Here is a 10,337-nt window from a genome sequence, read left to right as displayed (position 1 = left end):
TAGGGGGAACCCATATGTATGGTATTAAAAGAAATTTTAACGCCAGGAAATATTGGTCCAAGACTCATATTTTAGTATACCGATCTCGAACAGCTGAGAGGTTCTGGCCAAGAAATGCCCACTTTTTGTTTTTGGTAATATTTATGGGATCAAATGGACCATTTTTTTTCTAGTCACTCCAGAGGCCACAGTTATGACCCGATCATCAGTAAATTTTAGACAGATTAAGGCGTCTGACCATGGAATAAGCAGAAGAGCTTGAGGTCTTCTTATAGAAGAGCTTGAGGTCTTCTTATAGAAGAGCTTGAGGTCTTCTTATAGAAGAGCTTGAGGTCTTCTTATAGAAGAGCTTGAGGTCTTCTTATAGAAGAGCTTGAGTTCTTCTTATAGAAGAGCTTGAGGTCTTCTTATAGAAGAGCTTGAGGTCTTCTTATAGAAGAGCTTGAGGTCTTCTTATAGAAGAGCTGGAGGTCTTCTTATAGAAGAGCCGGAGGTCTTCTTATAGAAGAGCTGGAGGTCTTCTTATAGAAGAGCTGGAGGTCTTCTTATAGAAGAGCTGGAGGTCTTCTTATAGAATAGGTTGAGAAGACAGAAGGTCTTCTTAGAAAATAGCTTGAGGTCTTCTTAGGAAAGAGCTTGAGGTCTTCTTAGAAAAGACATTGAGGTCTTCTTATAGAAGAGCTTGAGGTCTTCTTATAGAAGAGCTTGAGGTCTTCTTATAGAAGAGCTGGAGGTCTTCTTATAGAAGAGCCGGAGGTCTTCTTATAGAAGAGCCGGAGGTCTTCTTATAGAAGAGCTGGAGGTCTTCTTATAGAAGAGCTGGAGGTCTTCTTATAGAAGAGCTGGAGGTCTTCTTATAGAAGAGCTGGAGGTCTTCTTATAGAAGAGCTGGAGGTCTTCTTATAGAAGAGCTGGAGGTCTTCTTATAGAAGAGCTGGAGGTCTTCTTATAGAATAGGTTGAGAAGACAGAAGGTCTTCTTAGGAAAGAGCTTGAGGTCTTCTTAGAAAAGACATTGAGGTCTTCTTATAGAAGAGCTGAAGGTCTTCTTGTAGGAGAGCTTGGTGATGATCAGATTATATTTCGAGGATGAAATGGATCGAAAGCATTATGTTTGTCTGGTCTTCAAGTCGCTCTAGAGACCACAATTTTCCACGGGGCGGGGATTTTTGCCAAACAATTAGAAGGGCTGTTTTGAAAAGGATCGACCAATATTGAGGCGGTCAAATCACCATGACAATTAAAGAAATTGCGTGTTCATCCAGGGAAAACAATATTCCGAAAATATGCCAGGGTGGGAAAAAGTAGCTGTTGACCTCTAATCAGTCAAGGGGGTACAAATGTCAGGAAATATTGCCCAGACTCATAATATAGATCCGCAGAACGTTACAGTTCCGTGGTAGTTGTGTAGGGTATAATATTGTCGGCCCCATCCGCTCTCTGGTTTAATAATAAACACATAAAATTTAAAAACAGTTTCATTGGTGTTAAAACAACTTCAGGAACCCTTTGTTGAAAAACGAAAAATCTGATTTTTTACTGTAAAACGTTATATATTTAAAAAAAATTATAAGAGTGAAGAAAATAATCCCTTTATAGTGTTCGATCAGACTAGATATCATGGATATTATCCGAATTAACTCCATAAATATACTATGAACGTTTTGATTTCACATTTTTCAAAAGAATACAATTCGAGTATCTGTGTAAAGAAGAGCGAATTAAGTGGATGGACCCAGTTGAATAATAATCTACAGAATTTTTAGTTAACTTTTAAAAAATATCCTAATAAAAGATTGCAAATTCTCCAATTTCAAGTTCAGATATTTCCCAATATTTATTTTGTTATTAAATAATCGAATCTTCGAATTTGATGTTACTTATATTAAGTTGTAAAGTATTTTTTTTTTTTTTGTATGTCTGAAATTGCAAGCATACGCTTCTACTAATAATTTTGTAACTCCTTTACTGACAATTTAACCGTTATCCTTTGTTTATTTTTCTTACTCACAATACCTTTAAACACCCAAAGGAAATTCACATCACGTACAACAGATAATTTTTCCAAGGATGCTGACAAGTGTTTTTGTCCGCAAGGTTTATCTTGTTCATTCACACCCAACGGTAGTCCTAAACAAAACCTCCAATTGATGTTTTTAATACACAATTTAAGGAAGATAATCTCTAATTGCAAATTAATTCAATTGCATGTAATGAATGTCCTGTCAGATATCGTAGAGAGAAGAAAGGAAGAAAAAACCTCAAATAAATCAAAATTATTTTTCGTAAGAATTTAGTTTTCCTCCTTGTGCAGGTTCATTTTCCCATAAACAGGAATTTCATAATTTTTCTCACGTCCCCAACTCGCCAAAGATTTTTTGGAAGAAATTTCTTCAAAAAAATTGTATGGCAAAATTCATTGGAATTTGGCTGCAATACGCAGGAATGATGGACAGACATGATGATGTGAAGTGCGGGGCGCCAAAACTGCATTGATGGAATCTTTTAAGGTTGCCGATCAAAATTCAACGAATTATTTTTCGACAATAACGTGTGAAGAACTACCTTACGGAACTATCCCAAAAAACCCGCCAAATAATATCCTGTATTTGAGGACTGTGTGGAAGTAAACACTTGAGGTTTTTCTGGAGTTTGAGTTTGTTTTGGCGAAAATACAATCTTAAGTTGTAATAAAAAACGTTCTACCTTTTGTTGTTTAACAATTTTATAACACAGTCATAACAAAAGGACACACTCACATGAAGGATAGAACCTTCAGTCATTCATTCTTTCAGTTCTTTGGAGCCTTATTCCAAAGAATTGGCGGCCAAACAATTTATGAATGGGCCATGAACATAAACAGGTCCTTGTTCGCCTTTATTCTCTTCTTTGTATAATGTGTGTGTGATTATCCTTACAAAATATAAAATTTGTTGCTATTATTGGAATATTGTTTGATAAATACAGCACTTGATGTGTGTGCCTGCGTTCGAACGTGTTTTTGCAAACAAGTATATAAATCCGTGTCCTTTTGTTGTGTGTTGTGAATACAAAAATCCTTAGCATCATATTACGCAAAATACCATTCCTCCATTCCACAACAACGACCAACGACCGTTATGGGAATAAAAATCTCAACATCATTCATAAGTATTTTTTCGCCAAAAAAGAAGAAAGAATATAATCAGGATCAAAGGAACTTACACTCTATAAGTCGTTTAAAGCAAGTGATAATCGCTCTTTGAGAATATTCGAAAACACACAGAGTGAGAGGGAGAGTTCGAACTATAGATTATGCCGCAAAATTCCCAATAATGTAACCGTAGACATTTACTTAGGTGGTCTGGCCTTTCTTTCTTCGCCCTGTCTGCAACATTGTGCTTATCATACCGGCCGACACGAAGGAACACAGATCCTTGGCTCCTTCTCTTTACCCTGCCCTACTATATATTTGTGCGTGTGAGTTTCCTCTTCTTGGTGATATTTTTCGCCAGAAATTCTCCTTAATTGAAATTGAGATTTCAAGTGCAAACCTGTAATAGTTTAACAAGTTATCAATGAATGAAGGAGTCTTGCCGCCGCCGCCACTGTCAGCCGGAACAATGCCTTCAAAAAGGACTTCCGCAAAATTCCTAAGTACTCCATTGTTCGATTGGATGTAAACAACAAGTTGCATATATTTTCATGGGCGCGTTACTCTCCTTCGCAAGGAATGTGGAATATATTGAGGGCGGCAAAAATCACAGGCAGACACGTTTTTTGTTTTGTGTTTGCAGGGAAACAAATCCATTCATTCATTGTTCGAAGTCCTTTCATTGGGTAACTCGCTCTCTACTCTCGTCATAGTACGTGATTATGTATGACGACAACTATGCACTTTGTTGGTATGTTGACATTATTACCACCTACAGTGTTCCGAAAAGTATTTGCAAATTATTTTTTGGCAAGAGCGGTAGATGTTTTAAAGGCACTTCATTGGAAAATTAGAATTTCATTTTGTAAAATGCCGATACTAACTTCCCCATAAAAATGTCACCAAGTATGAAAAGAACGGGGCAAATTTAAGATATTGGACAAATTAGACACAGTTTCCTTTTGAGAAGGTCAAAATTGTCAAAATGTTCTAAACATATTTTTAAACAAAATTCCAACAAACGTCGATTAAACTGTCGATTTCAAAATTCAGTGTCGCTTTAAATATTTTGTTATCCTTGGATTTTTATAAGTTGGAAATATTTTTTCCAAGGACTTTGCAAAGCGTGGATTTGTATACCCTATACACCTATATTATATTTCGTAACGCCGCGAAATATTAGTCGTAGATCCACCTTTTAGTATACCGATCATATCTCGACTATCCGAATCAATGAACACGAATTTTTGCATGTAGGAACGGTTATGGCCAGAGAATGATCCGTTATTTGGTAACCATCCGCTAATATTTACGAGATCAAACATCCCGAATTTCATTTACGTTCGAAATTAAACATTATGGTAAACTCCATAGAGTTCTGTACCGTACCAAGGCGGATAGCCTTTTTTAATTTTTAATCAATTTTTGTAAATTTTTATTATTTTAGATTCGGAATCTTGACTTAAGATTCAATAACCTGTTCAATAAACCATTTAACCTCATTAATATCTGTATAAATTCCTGGAGCCTGACGATGACCACAACCTAAACTCCACGACACAATACCACATAGTTCTCCTGCAAAAACGGCCGGTCCACCAGAATCTGAAGTACAAGCATCCTTATTGTCGTCATAGGCACACATCATTGAATTGGTGAGATTTTCCCCAAGGCGTTTATAACGCAGTACACATTCTGCACGAGGCAACAACGGTACACGTACAGTGCGTAAATTCTTTGATATTTCACCTTGTTCTGTAACACGACCCCATCCGGAAATTTGTAAAAGATTACCAGGTTCTAATGGTTCGCTACAGAGGGCTATTGGTCTAATCGCTCTTCCCCTGAGTTCGGAAGTCAGTTTGAGAACGGCCACATCCATATCAATGGTATCGACATCATATTCGGCTGGCATGAAACCATCTTCAACTTGGCTTTGCACACCTTCATCTGTGAGAGATGTGGCTCCAGCAACCACTGTTATATCTGCCAAGGCATATCCCTCTAGGCAGTGGGCTGCAGTGACCACATGTCGGGATGTTATCAATGCTCCACCACAAAAGAAACCATCTTTGCTATGACGCAGTTGTACAATATATGGGGCCTTATCAACGGTTATTTCCTCACCACCCAATATGCGGGATTGTGCGAACACTGTTGCCACAATGACCAACAGCAAAATTGAAAATATTTCTAATATTTGTGTTAACATTTTGCAGGGGTTTGTTAGAGTCGCAACTAATGTTTATGTTTTCATATGTTGGGTATTTATTAGAATTTGAAATAAAAAACAATTTGAAGTTGACACTTGTGCAAATAAAAATAAATTTGAATCCAACAATTAAAGTTGAAGATAATACAAAAAAACTGACTTCTTTGTGAATTGTTTTCAACATTTTGCAATAACATCACAAGTCCCAATGTGTGTGTATTGGGTGATGAAGAGGTTGTTTTAAATGTCTTTGGTCTGGCTGAAGGGAGTCTTCATAGACGAGCTGACTGAATCCTTTTTTAGACGAGCTAGAATGAGTCAAACTGTGAGGAGTCATTGTAGACGAGCTGAAGGGAGAATTTTTGGACGAGATGAAGGGAATACTTTTAGATGATTTGAGAGAATAATTTTTGACGAGCTGAAGGGAGGCTTTAATAGACGGACAGATTAAGGCCTTCCATAGGCGAGCTGAAGGGAGTCTTTCATAGGCGAGCTGAATGGAGTCTTTCATAGACGAGCTGAAGGGAGTCTTTCATAGACGAGCTGAAGAGACTCTTTCGTAAACGAGCTGAACGGAGTCTTTATAGACGAGCTGAAGGGTATTGATTTGTTTAATAATAAAGCCTTCCATAGAAGAGCTAAGTTTTTGTAGACGGGCTGAAGTAGCGAGCTGAACTGAGACTTTCATAGACGAGCTGAACGGAGTTTTTCATAGACGAACTGAAGGGAGTCTTGCATAGACGAGCTGAAGGGAGTCTTTATAGACGAGCTGAAGGGTATTGATTTGTTTATATTATGTTTATAAAAAATAATAAAAGTTATTTAATATCGAAATGCATAAGCAAATAATTGTTCAAGTGTTTGGAAATGTCGAAAATCGCGTTATGTATATAGGTTGTAGTAATATCCTATATAAACCACATCCAGGCATTTACATATCAGCATTTGCAAAAATGTTGCGATTATTTATGCTATACTGCTTAGCAGTCTCCGTGGTGGCTCAAGATTCGCGTATTATCAATGGAGATGTAATAAACATTGCCTACGCTCCTTACACCATGCAATTGAGGACCTTGCGGGATATAACTGTGTGTGGCGGTACCTTGATAGCTAAACGTTATGTCGTAACGGCAGCTCACTGCATGGACAAGATGAAACCTGAAGAATTTATTGTCGTTGGTGGTGCCAGCACCGTCGATGAACCTGGAGTACGTCGTAAAGTAGTCAAAGGTTTTATACATCCTGGCTATCGGATGTTGAACAAAGATCGTGATATAGCTGTTCTCAAATTAGACGAAGAAATGGTGGGCAAAAATATTCGACCTATCGAGTTGTGTTCCGGAGCGTTAAAGGCCGGTGATATTATTCAAGTTTCTGGTTGGGGTCGTACACAGGAGAAAGGATATTCTTCTGATGAATTGCGGACGATTTTTATGCCCATTTTGGATAAGCAGGAATGTTTGAAAATGTATAAAAAAGTTTCGGTAAAAATCTCGGATTCTGTTGTCTGTGCCTATGATGGAGGTAAAAGGGATTCTTGTCGTGGTGACTCAGGTGGTCCGGGAGTTTATGGTGGTGAATTGTGTGCCGTGGTGTCGTGGGGTATGGGTTGTGGCCGTGCTGAATATCCTGGTCTTTATACCAGTATTGATGTTGTACGCGACTTTATTGAAGATTGTATGAGAGAGTAGAGGAGGAGATGAAAATAAATAAAAAATAAAGACACACAGATTCTTTGGTAATTAAATTAATTTCTAAATTATCAAAAAGGAGGTAAGAAATAATTCCTAACATCTCCTTCGGACGATGAGAAGGAGAGGAGAAGCAAGAATCTTGTGAAAGAGGGGGCGAAGGGAGTTCTTAACGACGAGCTGCGGGAGTCTTTCATGGACGGAGTCTTTCATGGACGGGACGAAGGGAGTCTTTCATAGACGAAGCAAGGAAGGACGACCTAAGTTCTTTAGAGACGAGCTGAAACGAGTCTTTAGAGATGAACTGGAATGAGTCTTTACAATCTGAATGAAGTCTTTTATAGACGCTCCAAAGCAGGGAGACTTATTATAGACGACCTGAAGCAGGGAGTCTTTCATAGACGAGCTGAAGCTTGGAGTCTTCCATAGACCAGTCAAAGCGAATCTTTCAGAGATAAGCTGAAGTGTGTAGTTCATAGGGGAGCTTAAGGGAGTCTTTCATAGACGAGTTGAAGGAAGTCTTTCATAGGCGTGTTGAAGGAAGTCTTTCATAGGCGAACTGAAGGTAGTCTTTCAGAGATGAGCTGATGGGAGTTTTTCAGAGATGATCTGAAGGGAGTTTCTCATAAAAGAGCTGAAGGTGGTCTTTCATAGACAAGTTGAAGAGTCTTTCATAGAAGGAACTTCTTCATAGGCCTGAATCAGGGAGTCTTTCACAGACAAGCTGGTCATTAGTATCAGTCTGTCATAATCGTCCCGAAACAGGGAGGCTTTCAAAGAAGAGTTGAAGCAGGGAATCCTTAAAGACTTTATAGTCGATCTGGGGAGAGTGTTTATGTACGAATGATCTTTATATGGGCCTTCAGATTATAGGCAATCTGAAGAAAGTCCCAATAGATAAGACGAAGGAAATGTTTCATAGAGGAAGAGAATCTGTTCTTGAGGAAGAATCTTTTGAGGTTATGAAACTTCGGCGTTTATTTCGAAATCAAAAATACAATTATTTCTGAAAGGCATTATGCCGTATTAAACCGGAGATGGATCATGACACTTATGATGGGCTTTATTTATGTTCAGGATTTATAGAATTCAAAATTGTCAATATAAAAATAAAACAAACAATTAAAACCTGAAAATGGAATATTTGTATTTTATTTTCTCAAACAGTCCTCAATAAAATCCCGAACTGGATCAATTCGGACATAAACACCAGGATATTCCAGACTACCACAGCCGTGGCCCCATGAAATCACTGCGCACAATTGACCATTGAAAACCGCTGGTCCACCTGAATCACCCTGGCAGGCATCCTCACCATTCGCACCATGGGCACATAACATTTCATCGGAAATTTTCTCCACGTCGGATTCTTCTTCATCATAAATGGCAGCACATTTCACATCCGATAGAATAGGTATTGACACACTCTGTAAAGTCTCCGAAGATGGTGCCAAATCATCATCCACTTGTTTACCCCAACCAGAAATTTGCAGCATATCACCTTCCTCGAAATCGGTATCCTCATCACACAGTTCGATGGCATCAACATTTTCACCAAATATTGGACGATTTAATTTCAAAACAGCAACATCATAATTTGCATATCCAGTCTCATAGAGGGGATGTATGAACAGACGTTTGATATTCACAACAACATTTTGTTCTTTTGTAGTTGTGGTCCCAGCCACGACTTTAAAATGACCAATGCCGTATTTCTCAAAACAATGGGCTGCTGTTACCACAAATTGTGGAGCTATAAGGGTTCCACCGCACGCATGCTTGTCATTACGTTCTCTGATTTGAACAATATAGGGGGCTTGATCGATTGTTATACTGGCATTTTGATTGCCTGGTATTATAGCATTTACTGGTAGAAATATACAGCAGATAATGACTGTACAGATATGCAAAATTACTGAGTTTGCTTTAACGTCGAACATTATAGGTCGTTTGGGAATAACTGACTTTCTTAGTTTTGAGACAAGTGGTTTTATTATATTTGGTTGAATATATTTTGCGGCGGATGGCTCTATTGAATTCATATTAAATCAAAAACAAATATTTGCCTATTAAATATTATTTAAAATAAATAACAGCAACTTCGGACCAACAATAATCGAAAGCTAAATAAATACCAGATCCGATCTATCAGTTGAAAAACATGTATTTTGAATCGTATTGTAAATTTCGGTATTATAATTCATATGGAATTAAATAACAACAATATGCAACGAAGGGAATGAAAAAATATTTAGAAGAAATGTAAGAAATTGAAGAGTAATAAAAGATAATCCAGAAAGAACAAGCGAAAAATCAGTAAGTTCGGCCGGGCCGAACTTTGGATACCCCCCACCACAGATATATTGACAGGTACTAGAAATGAAAATATAGGGAACATACCAAAAAGTGGACCCATACCGACATTTCCAAAAACGGATTATAATACAAATTTTAGAAATTTTTAAATGATAATTATACCCTCAGTCTTATGGCGAATGAGGGTGAACATCTGCCTCATCGAAATATTGGTTTAGCAAATTCGGTTGAAAAACGCGCTCAAGAACACCAAAGTACCGAAAATTAGGGGAGAGATTTGGAACCTATTAAGAACCCAATGTGCAAAATTTCAGCGTATTCTGTTGAAAAACGCGCTCAAGAACCCCCAAATGCCGAAAATGGGGGGGTACCCTTATATGGGGGATACCCGAAAAAATTCACGTATATTTATAATTCTTTGTGGAGAGATTTGGTACCTATTAAGAACTCGAAATACTAAATTACAGTCAATTTGGTGGAAAAATACGATCAAAACCCCCAAAATACTGAAAATTATGAAAATGGTACCGTTATATGGGGCTACCAGAAAAAGTGGACCTATATTTAACATTTTTTTGTGGGGACATTTAGTACCCAATAAGAACCCAATGTACCAAATTTCAGCGTATTCGGTTGAAAAACGCGCCCAAGAACATGCCTGCAGAGAAAAGACAACCCTATGCAAAATTTCAGCACCCTATCTCAATTCCTTCAGAAGATAGCGTGATTACAACAGACGGACGGACATGGCTAGATCGTCTTAGAATTTTACCCTGATCAAGAATATATATACTTTATAGGGTCGGAAATGAATATTTCGATGAGTTACAAACGGAATGACAAAATTAATATACCCTCCATACTATGGTGGAGGGTATAAAAATGGGACCATGTTTAAGTTATGTCATGTTTATTTTTGCAGGTCACTGTTAATATTTTTTGTTAGGTGTTAGTTATGACTTATCTTTAGTAAATATAGCCTCTGA

At 37.7% G+C, this 10,337-nt stretch overlaps 3 protein-coding genes across 3 annotated transcripts; 1 reads left to right on the top strand and 2 right to left on the bottom strand.

The window, feature by feature from the left end:
• Positions 1–4,594: 4,594 nt before the first annotated feature.
• LOC133330530 (seminase-like) lies at positions 4,595–5,344 on the bottom strand. The gene has a single exon (XM_061538967.1). It carries the CDS (start codon positions 5,342–5,344, stop codon positions 4,595–4,597), a length of 750 nt encoding a protein of 249 aa, XP_061394951.1.
• Positions 5,345–6,297: 953 nt separating this feature from the next.
• LOC133330529 (seminase-like) lies at positions 6,298–7,035 on the top strand. The gene has a single exon (XM_061538966.1). The coding sequence runs from the start codon at positions 6,298–6,300 to the stop codon at positions 7,033–7,035; it is 738 nt and encodes a 245-aa protein (XP_061394950.1).
• A 1,151-nt stretch (positions 7,036–8,186) lies between these two features.
• On the bottom strand, positions 8,187–8,975 carry LOC133330532 (vitellin-degrading protease-like). The gene has a single exon (XM_061538968.1). It carries the CDS (start codon positions 8,973–8,975, stop codon positions 8,187–8,189), a length of 789 nt encoding a protein of 262 aa, XP_061394952.1.
• Between the last annotated feature and the right edge of the window lie 1,362 nt (positions 8,976–10,337).

Source organism: Musca vetustissima, unplaced genomic scaffold (assembly GCF_032173495.1).
Source record: "Musca vetustissima isolate MV318-11 ecotype Yass unplaced genomic scaffold, APGP_CSIRO_Mvet_v1 utg48475, whole genome shotgun sequence".
Classification (NCBI taxonomy): Eukaryota; Metazoa; Arthropoda; class Insecta; order Diptera; family Muscidae; genus Musca; species Musca vetustissima.
This window is presented reverse-complemented; position numbering and strand designations above follow the sequence as displayed.

What these genes read in the sequence shown, in the direction of transcription:
- LOC133330530 (XM_061538967.1), bottom strand. Translation starts at nt 5,344, where the DNA reads ATGTTAACACAAATATTAGAAATATTTTCAATTTTGCTGTTGGTCATT.
- LOC133330532 (XM_061538968.1), bottom strand. Translation starts at nt 8,975, where the DNA reads ATGTTCGACGTTAAAGCAAACTCAGTAATTTTGCATATCTGTACAGTC.
- LOC133330529 (XM_061538966.1), top strand. Translation starts at nt 6,298, where the DNA reads ATGTTGCGATTATTTATGCTATACTGCTTAGCAGTCTCCGTGGTGGCT.